This window comes from Vigna unguiculata, chromosome 3, assembly GCF_037176805.1.
Source record: "Vigna unguiculata cultivar grain cowpea cultivar isolate G323 ecotype 2 chromosome 3, ASM3717680v1, whole genome shotgun sequence".
NCBI lineage: Eukaryota > Viridiplantae > Streptophyta > Magnoliopsida > Fabales > Fabaceae > Vigna > Vigna unguiculata.
Genome location: NC_140794.1, coordinates 44,345,896 through 44,364,490, shown reverse-complemented (window position 1 = coordinate 44,364,490; position 18,595 = coordinate 44,345,896). Strand labels below are relative to the sequence as shown.

The following is an 18,595-nucleotide window of genomic DNA, read 5'->3' as shown; positions in this document are numbered from 1 at the left end:
TTTCATTTCCATTCGGTACTTACATTTACTTAAATTTACATACATGATTTATTATTGATATTATTATTATTATTATTATTATTATTATTATTTTATTCCAATTAATCGTTATCATTTTGTATAATTACTATGGTTTTTCTATTAAAACTTATTTTCTCTAATTTCTAAAGTTTTTATTATCATAATAAAAAAATGAACAGAAAATGGTCAAATTTGAAATTATGATAGTAATGAATATAAGCTTTAACCTTATAATAATGAATTAAGCAGTGGGGTTGATTCTATTTTATTAAATCAATTTATCAAATCTCATAGAAAGACTATTATAGAAGTTAAAGGTTACACAATATTATTAGTATTATCTAAAAACGAAAATTACAGTCATTCGTTTTTGGTTAAAATATTGAAAATAAATTGACAAGCTCAAAACAATTGATATTTCTGGTGGGATTGTATTATTTATTTTAAGCACATATTTGATTAATATTACATATATGGTATTGTTTTTGAAAAAGATTGTGTAGTGGTAGAATAATTCCAAACATGACTTCATGTTCAAAATAATATTGAGCAAAATAATAATAATGTGATTAGTGCATAAGAAATGTGAATTGCTACTAATACCAATACCAAGGTCAATCTTTAGGAGTAAGTCATGTATTAACCAATATAGATTCAATTACGACAACTAAGATTAAACATATTCGGTTAATTATTAGAAGTAAGGATTCAAATCAAAGGAATCAAAACAATAAATTATCATAATTTTAAACCCTTTAGTTCAAACTATCAGTAATAGTTTTAGACTACTCTCAATGTCAAATTATTCAAATTGAGAATGTTTTGACAATTTCTCGAAGATGAAAATACAAATTTGGATTCTCATGTGAAAAATAATATCAATGGGAAAAAAAATAGGAATTACAATTATTATTTATTTTAAAGAGGATAAGATGTCTATAGAGGAATAATACAAAATAAATGAGAAAAATAATATTTCCAAAGAAATAGTAATAACTTATTAAAGTTTGACATAAATTGTGTTGTCAAGAAGGTTTTGAATTAACATAGAGTGTAGTTAGGTCATTTCAATCAATATTTCATCATATCTTGTTTCCTTGACTTTATTCTAGGAACTAAGTTACTGAAAGGTTGTAAAACCCCAAATTTACTAAAATTTCTAAACAATTAGGAGAATCTACAGTTAAACATGTGATGATGTGATCCTAAAAAGTGATTAAAAATGTATTATTTTGTTTTAGCTTAACCCAAGTTGTTTGGATAGAAGAATATGCTTGTTAATCTATTATATGCTTTATTTGAATATAAGGTTAGGGAACAGAAATTGTTGTCTAATCCTTTCCCACCACACTCTCTGTATATGGGGAACTTAAATTCTCATTTTGATAATATTGAAAGGTTTCTTTAGAGAATTCTTATATTAGGTTTGTCATTATACTCGTGCATAATTTATTATCTAAAATTGAAGGTGAGATAATTATGTTGTATAAGTTTTTACTTTATCATGTATAATTATACTGCTATTTAAATATTTTAATTTAAAATTTTATTTTAATTATGTCACGATAATTTTTTCTATATTTTAAAAACAAAAAAAATCCCCGTCACACCTGGGTATAATACTAGTGTTACATACAAGAAAATTGTATGTTTTTGTTTCTCTTTGTTGGGTGACATGAGCAGATCTTAAAATGTTTTTGTTAGGTGCAATTTTGTGAAAAAAAGAAGAAGAAGACATTTTAAAAGAATATAAAATACAGTTGAATTTGGAACGAGACACAGAGTAGAACAAAATGTTATATCTCATATATTTACAGTGAAAACATGATCTTCGGTTCCGAGCCAACAAAATGCAAATGAGAAGCACAGAAGTCAAGAATTTTTTCCTGCAAAATAAGAGTTGCAAACATCATGTTCACTTCCTTCAGCAAGTAATGAAATCACGCATTGAATGAGAGTAGTGCAAGTATCTTCCGATGACAAGTTCAGAACTCTAGCCTTATGCACATAATTAACTACTTTGTCTCAAACTAATTGCTTTAAGAGGACATCATCTGCTACGTCAAGCACTTCTCATTCTCCATCTTAAACTGTTTCAGCACGATGAATTCATCTTAAAGAAACCAAACTTTCAGATGTCATTCTCACAGCCTTAGCTCACATGTCCAGAGGAATAAAAATCTTTGGGATGATATCAGAATTGGCCAAGAAGGAAAAATAAAAATTGGAACCAGATGTGCGATCAGTTTAGGACAGTTGATAATAATTAGTTTTACATAAGGCATGAGTTCATAGATGGGAAACCTCTACTCGCTGTCTATAAGTTGGTAATCTATATTTCACACTTCGCACATCATGAGAAAACAAAGTAGAGGCACTTCTCATGATTATGGTTTCGACCTTCTCTCGGTTGGGAATCCAAGTATGAATCTAAGTCCCATATTGAATAAAAATAAAAAAGTTAAGTACTATATAAGGATGAAGACCCATATATCTATTGTCTTAAGGTTTTTTATTAGAGGTGATGTCAATCCCTTATGTGTAGGTTTGACTCATGTCTCGCTGGTGAAGATTTTTCCAGTAATCCTCCCTCAAGAGACCCATCAACAGGACGACTTTCAGACTCGTCTAAGCTGATGGTCGGTCACCACACGAATCTTTGGATTTGATATCATTGATGGGTCTTTCAAGTAAAGATTACTAGGAAGAGTCAGCACCAATGAGATATGAGTCCAACCCATACATCACCACACGAATCTTTGGATTTGATATCATTGATGGGTCTTTCAAGTAAAGATCACTGGAAAGAGTCAGCACCAATGAAATATGAGTCCAACCCATACATAAGGGGATTGGCATCACCTCTAACACTAATCCTTAAGGCAATTTTGATGACAAAAGTTTCCTAACATTGCCATATAAAATCACACAACGTGAATTTAAGAGCCGTTCACCAGTTTTGTTAGATTCTCATTACCGGCAAACTGCCTGTGTTTTGATTGACCAATTACTTAAAATTTGTCCCATCCACTGACATGTTTGAAATTTTTTTGGGGGAGGTAGCTAAGCTAATGTTCTTTTGGGGCATCTTCAACCTAGAATTGAATCACAGCCAGGAAGCTTTGCCTGTACCTTTTGGCTGCTATCTCCTTCATTCAAGGTCAAAGACCTCCTTTCTAACACACAAAGAATTCATATTTTACAGGATGGGCTTAATTGCTTGAAGACACTAAGTTAGAATTCAAAGGAATTTCTGATATTCCTAAACCAAATAATGCGTTAACCATGTCATGTTTGGAGGGATAGCCCAGGAATTTGAGCATTCAGAGTCAAACCACAAATTCGTTTATGAAATTGAAATCAGCAACTCAATCTAGCTAGCAAAAGGTGGAGGAATGCACAAAATCCTATGAAAACACGAGGAAGAAATTTTACTATGAAATGAAGATAAGCATAACAAAAATAAATAAATAAATGCAACAAACTTGATTAGATATGAAGGTGAAAAATGAGAGAAAACAATTCATACAAGAGAAATATTAGGTAAAAGTGGAGAGATTATGTTTACTTTCCAAAACAAAACAATACCTTTATGAGAGCGGAACAACTGGTTATGGAATGCTTGCATACTTCTACAAGCTGAAGAAGTAATCAAAGACAAGTTCTTTTTCGAGTCAAAGAAGTCAATTCCCTTGATTGATAAATGCCTTTTCCTAAATTCAAACAATTTTCCACTGGCTTCTCTTTGCAAGTCAGAGATACAAGGTAAATTTCTCATCCAGCTAACCCCTGCAATATTAAAATAAGTTGTATCTAATCTGCATGAGTTTAAGAATGAAGACTCTGCATGTGTTTAAGAATGAAGGCTTGGAAGTCCAAAATTCTCACAGCACATGAACTTTGTATCCACTGTTTGAGAAAGACAGTTCCTGATGACCCCAAAATGCATACAAAAACTGACCTAACTTGTATAAGTGACACTTTAAGATAGCAATCAATGGCTTCACTTAGTGACAGAGATTTACCATTATAAGGAGCTACACAGACAAAGTGAGCAGGGAGGCCAACTCCAACACCAGCAAAAGTGATGCCTACATTGAATCCAATGCCACAGCCAGCTCCAACATAGCCTATCACTTCAGGGCCAAACCCAGGACCCCATCCAACACCACAACCAACGCCCACACCCATTCCCCAAAACGCTCCATGAGTTGGATGAACAGGGTTCCATCTTTCGTACCTTCTAAACAATCCTTTTATAATCATTAGGACCTGAGAACATTGATAAATAAGAAATATCTCAGAAAACAAAAAGTTTGTTGAAGCGCTAAACCTGCATTCATCTCGCAAATCATAATGAAAATGTATCATGACATGAGTCAGCATAAATGGATGGAGGAAAGAATCATTAGATATTTGACACAGCCAGTTATCTATAGTGACCTAACAAAATGTCATTAAACTGTATTACAATCATCAGCAGTGTGTTTCTAAACTACCCAACAGACTAGAACTTGCCTTTTCGACTTAAGAGCCTGAAACATATATCTGTTGTGCAGTAACAACAGCCTCTTAAAACCATTTTGTGCCACCACCAAAATTCTTAGTATAGAACACATATTGATTAGGTTGACAAATAGTAAGAGAGAACCAGTAATTAGGGAATGTATAAGACAGTACAGTGGATAACGGCAATTATAGAAAAGAGCTTTACAAGGCCACCTCGAAGTTTGCAATGGACGCTAGAAGCATCATAATTCTTCTACATATTTAAAGAAGGATCATAAACTCATAATTCATAATTAATTCTTGGATGGTAATCCACAGTGGTTTCCAATCTCAATGCCAAGTATAAACACCCTCATCACATCCAATAAGCCAAACTTCATCTTTCTTGGATATCTATCCGTGTATATCTACTATCCCACCCTCATTACCATAACCAAAACTAACAAGAGATGACAGGTTTCATGGTTGCTCATACATACATAAATACGTATAAAGAAATCTCAAAAATTAAACAAAAAAAAAAAAATCAGTGAAGCCTACAATATGAGATTTGGTATTCTTCCATTCAGCCACCATTCCTATAAAAGCAAAGAATCGAAACAGATTGCTGAACGCTCAGCAGGGTAAAGAGTAAGCAAACAGTGTGATTCACAAACTACGAGAATGCGCCGAACACGATTTTCCAAGTGTTTAACGGCGAAACCAAAGGAAGAGGGGAACGGAACCTGAAAGTTGGGAGAAGAACCATAGAAGATTCTGGATAATAGGGCGAATCCAAATTTGACAGTTGGCGAAGAGAAAGAAACAAAGAGAACAAGCACTAACAGGATAAGAAAGTAGCAAAAAGCACTTAGTGATTACACTACATTACATTACCTAAATTCTGGTTTGAATCAGTGAAGTGAAGACAATAACACAGTTATGGTGTTTTCTTATCTTATTGGAACAAACTTATAAGATATAAATATAAATACTGTTTGCCCAAATAAATAAGTAAAATATATATATATATATATATATATATATATGTAGTTTATGTTTAATAAATATAATAATTTAAAAATGTTTCCTCGAAAGTTTTTTCATAAAAACAGATTGTGTAGAACTGGAAACAGGATAAGAAAAATTTCAACAAAGGTAATTACAGTTCAGTTTGAGAAAGAAGTTTGAGCATGAACTTCATTCTTTGCTAGTGAGAGAGAATATGCATGCTGAAAAAGTCATTTAAAAACAAAATAATGTTTAATATCTAGAAAATTTTTCTCATATTAATCTTATTATTCTCTACATCTTGTTAATTATTGGTTTATTTAAAAATATTTGAATTAAATTAAATTGATTTGTATAAAAAGTTTAAAATAATTGAACTAAATCGTTATATTATTGGTCTTATTTTGTCACAATCAGTTTGGGTCAGTGTGGATTCAGAAGAATTCATAGTTGACTCCATCCATAAACAAAAATTACAAAATAAAAAATCAACTTATATTTTTTTTTCCTTTATTTTGTTACATTTTGTCTATGTTTATTTATTTTTTCCAAAAATAGACCACTAACTCTCCCTTAGTTTTGTAGTTCTAGACCCTATAATTGGCTTGAAAGCTTCCATGTGATTTTGGGCCACGCTATGAGATCTATATCATCCTTCATTTCAGATTTTACTTTCTGCACCACCATAATTACTAACTGTATCTATAAAATTTTATGAATTTTGGACTACCTTTTCAAAAAATCCTCCAAAACAAGTTTTTTTGGACAGTTTTAAAAAACAAACTTTCTAAAATATGAGATATTTTATAGAACAAACTTTCTAGAATCCTACATAAACATTCATCTTCTCTTTTTAGATTGGACAATCCAAAAACACTATGGATTGAGCAATTTAGAACTTTTCCAGATTAATCAATCCGATAGGGAAAATAAAGAAGCTACGTTTTGCTATATAATTTCCATTTTGCTCTCTGTCTCTCTCTTTGTGTTGTTTACTTGTGGTGCAGGTAGTATTCATGGGGGTGCAGGGAGAAAACACCGTTATTTTTTTATACCAAGAATTCACAGTTATGGATAATCAAAGACCAAAAGTTCATTCATCTAAACTTCATTGCAGAAAAAAAAAATATTGCTACAAATCATCAAAAATAAAACCTCAGTCTTCGGCTTTAGCTTCCTTTTATTCATCCATGAAAAAATAGATTCACTCAAATGAACCATGAATATTGTTTCGGGTACAGGACCAAACACCTATTTCCAACACTTAAATCACTTTTAAGTTCTTTTATCTGATGTTCTCCTTTGTTGTTTCGTCCTTTCTCGTGTTCGATTTTTTCCTTTCCACTCGGTTGGTTGAACAATCGGAGTACCTGTCTAAAAGGCTTTGATGTTTAAGTCAGTTTAAGTTCGATCGGGATTAATGTTGTAATAAATGTGAGTAAAAGTCCTCACCAACTTACCTAGGACTCCTATTTATAGTTTTTGGTATGAGCCTCTAATTAGGGTTTTCTTAATCATGGCATGACCCAATTATTTTTTAAACTTGATTACTGATTTGTATTACTTTAATTTACTTTTGACTTACTAATTTAGTTTTGGTGTGTCCACCAACCGGAGAACTGTGCGTCCTGGCGGTTGTCTTCATGGATGTAGAGACAAAGTTCAACTGGAATGAATGCGGAGGCCGTGCGGTCGCGAACTCCCTTAAAGTACTTCGGAGAGATTGTCACATCAACAACTCAAGAAAAAGTCTGCCTGTAGCGGGCGGCCTGCGACCGATTGTACTTGGGCCGTCCGATTGCTGACGCTAGGCCATACATTACAAATATGTTGATGAATTTCTCAGAAAGCCCTTATCCATGTAAAAGTCCTAATACACGAATAAGATTCTGCAAATTTTAGACCGTATCTTCTTCCTCCAATATAAAGGGGGTGCAAAACTTAATCTTGGATGTGGCCCAATGAAAGAAACTTATGATCTTAATCACATTGCACCAAAAGTTAGCTTTTTGTGTAAGAAGTAGAATTTATGAAGGGATTGGTAGCCAATGAGTAAACATTGAAGAGGTTAACACGTGCAAATTTATGGCTATATTAAATGGCTAATGTCTTTAAGTTTCATAGAGTAGGGTACCCAATAAAAAAAAGGAAATTACAAGTACATGAACAAAATATTCGGCATTTGAACATAGCCTTTGCAGCAATTCCGTTTCTTCTCTTTAAACAGATTGGTACATGAACAATTCAAATCTTGTTCCTCCAAAGACAACCAATGGAACAAACAAAATAAAGTGGCTTATCTAATGTTTTCCTCTTTGTTCAAAGAACAATTCAAGCACACATTTTTTTTTTCTTTCTTTCTTTCTTTTCATCATTTTCACCCTTTCCTCACATTCCCATCATCATCATCATCATCATCACTAAATCAAATGAAGCTGAATATTCACTTTACCCTTATTTCGATTTCATTCACTTCCCTTCCCCACATGTGACATAAATCAAGAAACAGTTTTTCTGAAAGCTGGATCCACCCCATCTAACTAAACCTTTTCTTTTTTATTTTTTGCTCAAACCCATCATAACCTTAATCATATTCATCTTCCCTTTTCAACCTTATTCTCATTTTGCCCCAAATCAGATTCCAATCTCATGTTTCTAATTCAAGTGTTTAGCCGTTAATTAGTAGAGTGTTCCCTTGAGCACAAGCAAACCCCCCACAGCACTTTACTTGCTTTGGTAACGTTACTTTTCAAGGGTAAGAATTAACCAAGGTGAGATTCTAGGTTTAAATTCCCATCATGCACCAAAATGAGAGAGAAATGAACTGATTTTATGATAAACAGTATTTGCACAAGATAGCCCACTTGTGTCTCTTCTTTTAACATGGGTAAATAATAGTTTTATTTATTCTGGAGCAAGAAATCAAAAGAGAACAACCTAATAACCAAAGTAATCAAACACCAAACATTGGAAACAGGGAAAGAAACACTTGGGGATTGAGATTATGGAGATCTACCTTGGGAGAGGACTGCTGAATGGGGAGCTTTATGATCACTTTTCAAACCACATATAATATATATATATATAGATATGATAATGGCCTTGTGCTCACTTATTCACTTCAGAAAAAAGAAAACAGAACATTCCTAACGTTAAAAGTGGTCTAAACTACGCCATGCTTTCATGTCTTTTGATTTTACCTTTTCTGCAGATTTTTGAATTTCATGAGCTCAGCCTGAACGAATAAGGCTTTCAAAGCTAAAAGACTTGTGCTTAAAAAAATATATCAGGTGAAATTTTTGGAAAGGCATGTGTCAAATGGAATTGGTAACAGAGACATTAGAAGCATAAGAAAACAAAACTGGTATGGGAAAACATTGAAGGGACTTGATAAAAAGAAATTTATATTGACCCTTTTACCAAATAATTAACAACTGTGTTCGCTTGGACTGAGTATAGGCTTTTGTTGTGTAACATTTGTTGTGTTTTCTCTTTTATACATAGATTGAAGATAAAGAGGAGTGAAAAAAAAAATAACAAAGATGTGATTAAAGTGTCGGATATTTTTTGAATTCTCTTGAAAACGAAAAACCCCAGTTGAGAAGGAATGGCTTTGGACCTTGACTATGCTTTTCTTACTTAACAAGATCTAGTGAGAACATATCTTTAGGTAAAGCATGGCCCCAGATTGTGACACGTGGAGTTTCCATTTTCAGATAGGTAAAAAGAGAGAGAGAGAGAGAGAGAGAGTTTTGCAGTGGTGGCAGTGTGAGAGAGAAAGAGGGATTGTGTTATAATTTTTGTAGTGTGGTTTTGTTGTCCCTCCATTCCAAGCATTCTTTGCTTAAAGAGAGTTTAGTCCAGGGAATAAAGCCAAGAACCAAAAACAGTAGAATGGGTTAAAGTTAAAGCACATCATCACTTGTTTTGTTTCTTCACAATGCCAAGGCACAAAATTCTGACACCGACCATAGCCAGTCACACACTCTCTTCAAAACTTTTCCTCTGCTCTTCACACTGCTCACAGTACAATTTGAACACTGCATCTGGGTTACACTCTCTCTCTCTCTCTCAATCACTTTTACTCCTTCAGTCAGATAAAACAATGAAAACACAGTAACAAAAACTCTACCACAAAAAAACCTACACTTACCAAAGACCAAACCACTTTTACTTCTTTGACAAAACTTTTTCTAGTTATGCTCCACGTTTCTTCTTTTCCCATTTAAACATTTTACTTATTGGTCACCAAAACTTTTACTTGGTTTTTAGAACTTGCATTTTTTTCAGTCGTGTTGTAACTATATATTTCACTCGTGCAACTTCTTTGGACCATATAGATATATATATATATATATATATATATATACATACGTATATGTACATACGTTTGAGTAAGGTAAGGTAACCTTGTGGGGTTGTTACTTTTGTTGGGTTTTCCATTGTTTTAGAAACGGATAGGTACGTAGAAACAAGTGACTGAGCAAAGACAGCAGAGTTTGGTGGAATTGTAGTTCAGGAAACCAGCATGTCTTTAATGAAATGTCTTATTTTCTGCAGACTATTTCCAAACAGTGCAGCCACTTTTGCCACTCCTAATTAAGATGCTTTCTTTTATGGCTAATTCATTCATTCATTTCATCTTCATTGTGTGTGAAGTTTGGATTTTATCAGTGAATTCACATCTATCTAAGTGAAAAAAACAAGCTTCAATTATTGATCTAAGATATGAAATCGTTTTCGTTTGAATTCTATTATAAAGTTAAGAACATGACAAGGAACTAAAAACATGTTATATTGATCTTCATTTTTGTCAATGAAGATATTACTGGAAATGTGTAAAAAGGGACTTCTAACCCTACTATAAATATTCACTAATATAAAAAAAAGGCATTTTTTATTCTGTTTCAAAAATAGGCACTGTTTGAAAGTAATATTAATACTATACCTGTTTATACGGTTTAAAAAATTAAAATTTATTCAAATTTTACATAATGTTTATTTCAATAATATATTAAATGAATTTAATATTTTATATACTAGAAGTTTTAAAAATGTTGAATTACAAAATTTTGATTAATAATTTTACAATTAAAAGTTTACAACTGGTTGTTTTTTATTTGATTTTTTTTAGATTAAAAAGAGAACATTGAAAATCTAAGAGAACACCGTGTTGGATTGATTTTTGGTTCTTAGTTTGTGTCAAAAATAGCTATTATGTTTTGTTAACACCAGTGGAGAAAGTATTAAAAAAAATCAATTCAAAATGTGGTGACATTTTTAAAATTATTTGTATAACTATAAGTTTGGATTCTATAAATAATCGAAACCTATTCTTCTATGAAGGGTTAAATGTTTAGAAAAGTTACTTCCTTGTCACAACACTGCACCGTTGTCGAACCTTCTCCATTGTAACTGAAATTGTTGGTCTTCTCTCCATGCATAATCTTTCTCCATTGCTATTGTTGTTCGCTACAAAGTATCTTCACTAGTGTAGGAAAATATTTTGGCTGCAATTATTTTTGACATTGAGATTAGATTGCTGAATCGAGGCATATACAGGCGAGGTAAAAAAAACTAGTCCTTTGGCATCGGTTATGAACCGAATAAAATTTCACATTATGCTTTAGTTCCCCTAATAACTGAAGCCAAATACCTTTAAAAATTGAATAAAATTTTAAATCAGAACTGAGGCTGAATACCCTTAAAAATTAAGTTTTATTTTAAATCAAAAAGATTATTTGGCCTCAATTTTGGTAATAACCAAAGCCAAATACCCTTTCTGATTTAAAATTTCATGGTATTTTTAAAGGCATTAGGCTTCAGTTATTACTAAAACCGAGACCAAATGTTCTCCTTTATATATCGGTTTTGGTCTTAATCGAGACATAAAATATGTGTTTCTTTTTAAGAAAATTACTTGCTTTTGCTTCTTCCTACATATTAACCTGCACAAAATACTAGAAAATCATCCTAGAAACAAAACATTATACTTATCAAACCAAAATAAGCTAGAATACTTAATGGATTATCATTACAACATGTTATCTTTAAACAAATAAATATACTAAATATTATTATACATTTGTATAATATATTTTGCACAAGCTAATTGGTGCAGAAGTCTTAAATTTATGCACAAAAGACAATAACTTTAATTAGTATATAAAAAGACAATGTTGCATATAAGTATTTGATTTAATGCAATTATCAACTACAATCAAATATGCATATGAAGATTAATACAAAACACGCTTGACAAATATTCATGAATTTTAAGGTAAGTATATTAAAACATATGTCCATTAATAAACTATTAAAAAGTGATTAATCTTCTTAAATTGTCCAAACGAACAATTCAAGATAGAATACATTTAAATTATTAATATTATGTCTTTTAAATTTATTTTTTAGAAAATACAATTTCTTAAAAAAAACTTAGAGACAATAACTAATTTTTGCATTTAATCTCAAACGGGAAACTAAGGCTAACTCCATGCAATAACAATCTCAAATAAAACAAAATAATTATAGACTCATGGAGGCTATGGGGTTCGCGAAGTGGGTTTCGTGAAGGAACGAAGGAGAACGATGATGGTTCAATGGTGAACGAAGGTCATGACAGTGGTTCAGTGGTGGTTTGCAGTGGAGAATGACGGAGAAACTAAGAAAATGCATAAATGAATAACGACACACCTTTCAAACTTTCACGAAAAATTAACCTAGGCATTGTGTTTTGGTTATTAGGAAAACCAAAGGATACAAGGCTTTCGGTAACAGTTTATCAAATAATTGAAGCCTAAAAGCTTCTCTCGATGAAAATTTTGAAAATTTAACCAACTTTTAGGCCTTAGTTATATGCAAACCAAAGGATATAGAGTCATTATGTCACAATTTTGTGGGAACCGAGACCATTTAGCATATAAAATAATTAATAAATAAGTAGCAGTTTTGTAAATTTAACAAACTTATAGGCCCTAGTTCTTATATAACTGAGGCATAAAACATTTTATGGTTTGGTTTCTTAGAAACTGAGACCTAAATGTTTGCGCTCAAGTTAAAAAAAAATTGCAAATAGAGGAAATTTCTAAAAAATTGAGAGCTAGTAGGCTTGAGTTTGTTAGGAGCCCAAGTAGGAAGGTCCTTATGCTTTGGTAAAGTCATTATGCCTCAATCTTGTGGGAACTGAGGCCATTTAACATATAACATTATTAATAAATAAGTAGGAGTTTTGTAAATTTAATGAACTTATAGGCCTTAGTTCTTATATAACCGAAGCATAAAACATTTTGTGCTTTGGTTTCTTAGAAATCAAGACCTAAACGTTTGTGCTCAGGTTAAAAAAATGAAAATAGAGGAAATTTGTAAAAAATTGAGAGCTATTCACTAGAGCAGGTTCGAGATTCTACTTCGCATTATATGTTTCAGTTTTTGTGGAACTGAAGCATATAACGAGGTGGTGGCACTTTTGAAAAGTTCACCAACTTTTTTGTCTTGGTTCACAAATAACTAGGGCCAAATGTCCTTATATGCTTCGTTTATTTTAAATTGAAGCCGAAAACTTGTTAACTATTTCAAATTTTCCACTGGCAGAATTATACTTGGCCTCGATTAAGAGGGGAGTCAGTGCCAAAAAAAAGGGTTTTACTTCGGTTAAAAATTGAACCAAGGTCATAAGTTTAATTTAGGTTTCAAAAATCGTGAACGCCACTGTTCTTTTTCTTCCTCGTTCGTTCTTCTCCAAAATCGCTACAGAACCACTGTGTTGCTCCTGTTCCGGCGCGTCACTTGCCACTATTCTGGCCACTTCTGCTTCGTGTGGGGTTAATTCCTCCTCTATTTTTTTCGCGTTTTACATTTTTTTATTGTGATGTAGGTGCATTTTGGCATGGTTAACAATGGCGTTGCTGCAAAGTTTTGTCCAATACTGCAGTGATGGGTTAACGCTTTTTGTTGTAGGTAATGTAGCTGGTGCTCTGTCTTCATGTTGGTGATGTGATTCGGGTGTGACTTTTGGTTATTGGTGGACGCAGACGAAGTGTTAAGGTTGAACGTTGCTTAGGTTGTTATGCGTCAAGGTGTGACAACATCACGGTGGATAAACTTGCCTAGGGTTAGAGGGGAAGAAGAGGTTGTATGGCTTCGATTGTTAGTTGAACCGAAGTAGAATGTGCAGTTTATTGCTTCGATTGGGAACCGAAGCCAAAAATTGACACTTTTTTGCTTTGCCTGAATATGTCTCGGTTCTTGAACAACAACAGAATGACAAAAATTACCGCAACCAAAACCTTTTCCTGCACTGGTGATTGTGCTTTAGTTCGTTAGGAGCCGAAGCAGAGAGGTCCTTATGCTTCGGTTAATTGAGGAACTGAAGCATTCACTAAAATTGAAAAATTGTCACTATGTCCTTATATGCTTCGTTTCCACTAGAACCAAAACATATAAGGGGATTTTGTTCTAGTTCTCGTCTCTTCTCCATTTTAATTCTTGGTCACCATGAACCATCTCTTCTTACTTGGAGGTTTATTTTCCTTTTTCTCGCATTTGTTTTGGTCTGTTTAATGTTTGTTCGCAATGAGGACATACATATAACTCGTTTTGGTATTTGTCACAGGTTTATCAAGGTCGTGACTTGCTCCATTAATTGTTAATGCCTTGGTGCATTACTCTCACCTTCTCCTTCCATTGTTCAGACATTGCTCATTGTATATTCCATTGTTTAAAGCACATTCCCTTTTCTGCATTTAAATAATTTTAACTGATGTCAAATTTTAATTCTTGGTCACCATGAACCATCTCTTCTTACTTAGAGGTTTATTTTCCTTTTTCTTGCATTTATTTTGGTCTGTTTAATGTTTGTTCGCAATGAAGACATACATAATGACTCGTTTTGGTCTTTGTCACAGGTTCATCAAGGTCGTGACTTGCTCCATTAATTATTTGTACCTTGGTTCATTACTCTCATCTTCTCCTTCCATTGTTCTTGCTCATTGTATATTCCATTGTTTGAAGCACGCTCTCATTAACTGATGTCAAGTTTTTTTCTATATTAGGGCAAATTTTCTCTTTACTTATTCTTTAAAAATATTTAATTTTTTATCAATCAATTCTCTTAAAAATTATTTCTTCAAGGATTATTTGATTAGGTAAGAATTAAACATGATCAAATTAAGATATGGTAAATACTAATGGAAGAAGGAAATGATTGAAAAGAAAATTAAAAGTTTAAATTTTAAAATATATTATATATTTAAAATTTTAATGTAATTAAGCAATATATCTTTTAATCATATATCATTTAAGAGATGGATTTCTCTCAACGTGTAAAATATATATATATATATATATATATATATATATATATATATATATATTATGAATCAAATTATAATCAACATTTTTAAGAAAATTGATCTATTAACCACCATTACCATATTTGTTCATTTAAAATAATGGAAGATATAATCATTCTCATAAATGCATATCCTATTAAATTTAAGTGCAATGGAAAGTAATGATGCTTGAAGTATGCAATGTTATCTAGTGTAGCCCGATAAGGTTTTCATTTTCTACCAGCAATATTTGAACTTGCTATTTATAGATAAAAAGAGGATTTGTGTAAAGTAAGAAAAATAAAATAGAAAGAGATTGAATTATGAACAAAGGTACATCAAAAGAGTACATCATATGCATGTGTTGAGGATACACATCTTCACATCACCAATCACACTCTGATACAACGTTAAACAGAAGTCTTGGATGAAAATCAGTTAAGACATAAAACAACGTACATTGTCTATCAGATCAAATGTATTTTATGAATGACAATTTAATGTGTGAATTAAGACATAAAAGAGCGTTAATGAGAATTTAATCTTAACAGTGTTAAGATAAAAACGAAAATGCGCATTGGAAAATGATGTGTTGCGAAACTTGCATTATTCTGGTTGACCCACCATTTGGTGTACTATTGGGCACAAAGATGCATTAATGGGTTAGCCTAAAGCCCCTTATTGAACGCACTATGTTGCTAATTGTGGAAGGGTGAGTGAGAGTGAGTGAGACAGAAGCAGAACTATGGCACACCCATGCATGCAAGTTCCACCATAACCCAACCTAATCATCTCTCTGTTCCACAACAAACCTATCATCTTGAACCCACCATGTTTCCCTTTCGTACATACCATAACTCACTGCACCTCCTTCACTCTGCACCCTGCCTCTCCACGCCATACTCCATCAAACCCTTTTCCCATCTTCAACCAACCTTTCTCCCAATTGCACCTTCTCTCTATATACATTATTCATCTACTATGTAGCATAGATACAGACACGAACACAGACACGAACACGAACACAAAACATACATAGACACACTTCATCACATGTAGTCTTTAAAATATAGGACATAAGATACAAATCTTCATGTTAGGTCAATTTGTATTTACATCCTTAAAATCATTTATAAACAAGATTAATCAAATATAATAATTTAAACAAATTATCACTTAACATTAAAAAAGAAAAGAAAAAAAGAAAAAGACAAGTAACAGTGTTGTAATTCAAAATAAAACTCCATAAACAAGGTTAAATGATGACATATCTTTCTCGTAACTTTCTAATAACATATCTCTTTAAATATTTATATTAATAAGGTTTAATTAGTCGAATAGTACCACTTTCTTTTATTCGGATATGTCAGTTTGATATTCGCTTTTAACAAAGTATCAATTGAGTCTCAACTTTTGAAAAAAATGCTTCAATTAGGTCATTTTTTGTTAACGGTATTGATATTTAAAATGACTTACAAAATTAAGTATGATATTTATCTTAAAATTTAGTGGTAAAATTCATGAATAAAGTTAACGATTTAAATAATTTTGATCTGAAAAGGACCTAATTGAGACATAGACATTTTTTAAAAGTTAGAACTAGATTGATACATTTTTAAAAGTGAGCAGTAAAGTGATATCATCCGACTAATTAAACCTATTAATAATTGTGTGTGTATATAATGATTGACCATTACAAATAATTGTATTTTAAGTAAAACTTTACTCTAGTTATAAAGAACTAATTAAACATAACTTTAACTAAATATAAATTAATATAAAACTTTTTCATTTGTATTTATTGTCTCACGTCTCATTTGATTAATTTAATATCTCTTTTAACTAACATTGAAATATATATTTTAAATATTGCTTTAAAATACAATCATTTATACATCATATTTGAGAATAATAACAGAATAAATATGTTACATTGTAACACTTTTTTCTTTCCTCTATTTCTTAAAACACTAAGTTTAACAAAGAGTTTTACGAATTTTCTATAAGCTAAAGTCAACCCCTATTTACTTTTCAAATATTTTACAAAAACTTAATACTTATAATATGATATTTTATTATTATTTATTATTAATTTGTAATTTAGTTAAAGATTCAATGGTTTTTAATTTTAAATTATTTATTTATGATTTTTTGTTATTTTTATATAATACTTCATTATCATTTTCTTTAAACTATTTTATCTTATTTATATATTTTTTACAAACTTTGATTACGATATTTAAAGTGTGAATTAACGTATCAATCTTCTTTTGGTATATTCTTTTGGCATAAATCTGAATTCTTTGAATGTATAATGGCGTGGTTTATATCAATCTCTTTTTCATTACAACCTAAAATTCTATTTTTAATGTTTATAGAAGTGTCACTGATGACATATCAAATTCTAATAGAAATAATTGCTTACACGTTATGAACTTTAATAACCCAAATCTAATGATAAGGATAATATTGTATAACTTGAGGAATTGTGTGCAAATACTTGTCGTATTTGAATCTTCATCCAATCCGAACATGATTGCACTTTGAAAAAATTACTCTATGAAAAGAATAACGAGTCTATCAATATTCATTTATTTCCTCTTTACCAGTATCATGGGATTCCTTAAAGTTTTAGATCTCAGAAGATATTATAGTTTCATGTATTAGTAACACATTTATTGTTTATTAATGTTATATCTTCATAATATTTTCCTTTAAAGTAAATTACAAAAGTTGCATTATTTTAAATTAAAAATAAAATAACATAGCATAAGATTATACTTAAAATAATATTTTTTATGATTTTTACTTTTTTGAACATCAATGACTTTTAAAGTAATTATTATTATTAATTATAAAAAACTTAATAAACTCCAACCATTTAACCATTTGAATATTACGATATCTGTTACTCTTTTTTAAGCTCTATATTAAGATTAAAAAACAAATCTCTCAATACTTAAAAGAATATAGAAACTATAAATATAATAAAAACTTCAAGGATCAATACAAAATATTATAAAAAGATCACAGGAAATAAAAAGTATAACCTTTACATACAAAATTTAAACTTAAAAATTAAATATTGAGGATGACGTACATTCAATAAAGAAATTTTAAAATGAAAAAATAAACATTGATAAAAAGATCATTAGAAATAAAAAGTATAACCTTTACATACAAAATTTAAACTTAAAAATTAAAGATTGATGATGACGTACGTCTCAAGAAAGAAATTTAAAATAAAAAATTAAGTAAAATAAAAATAAATTGTAAATTAGTGTAGAAATATAAAAGATAATTGTTTTTTCTTCTCATCAATGTTATTAGTTTTGTTTGGCAGAAAATTTTATATTTAATGATAAATAAAATATTCTATTTATATTAAAAACATTAATAAATCTATATTGCCATAGAAAATTTTGAAATGAAAATAGTTTCAGATTTAATGCAATTGAGATTTTTTTTAGAAATGAGAGAATTATCAAATTGGTTCTTGAAAGCCATCATAGTGTTTATATGCAAGAAAATGAATTTTGGAACAATAATACACTTTTCATGTACTATTCATGTACTAAGCCAAGAACGTATTCTTCTTTGGAGAGTTTTTTATGTTATTAACATATTCAAATATATTTTAACATTGTTACACATATCTTTTTTTTAATTTACACGGGAAAGCACTTAACTGGACGCTTTAAATACTCATTCATGGGTGTCCAATTTGCTAGAAAAAAAAAAAG

General features: G+C 30.9%; 1 protein-coding gene across 3 annotated transcripts; it reads right to left on the bottom strand.

Annotated features, from left to right (window-relative positions):
* Positions 1-1,731: 1,731 nt before the first annotated feature.
* Positions 1,732-5,514, bottom strand: LOC114176887 (Putative membrane lipoprotein). Of its 3 annotated transcripts, none has more exons than XM_028062076.2 (4): positions 5,407-5,514; positions 4,047-4,293; positions 3,610-3,810; positions 1,732-1,907 (listed from the first exon to the last, which is right to left on the bottom strand). In XM_028062076.2, the coding sequence occupies exons 2-4, from the start codon at positions 4,285-4,287 to the stop codon at positions 1,894-1,896; spliced, it is 456 nt and encodes a 151-aa protein (XP_027917877.1). In that variant the 5' UTR covers positions 4,288-4,293; positions 5,407-5,514; the 3' UTR covers positions 1,732-1,893. The 3 variants fall into 3 exon arrangements, with proteins under 3 accessions (XP_027917877.1, XP_027917876.1, XP_085526839.1); XM_028062075.2 differs by having other exon boundaries at positions 5,256-5,412; XM_085670713.1 differs by lacking the exon at positions 5,407-5,514 and adding an exon at positions 5,071-5,353.
* Positions 5,515-18,595: the final 13,081 nt, after the last annotated feature.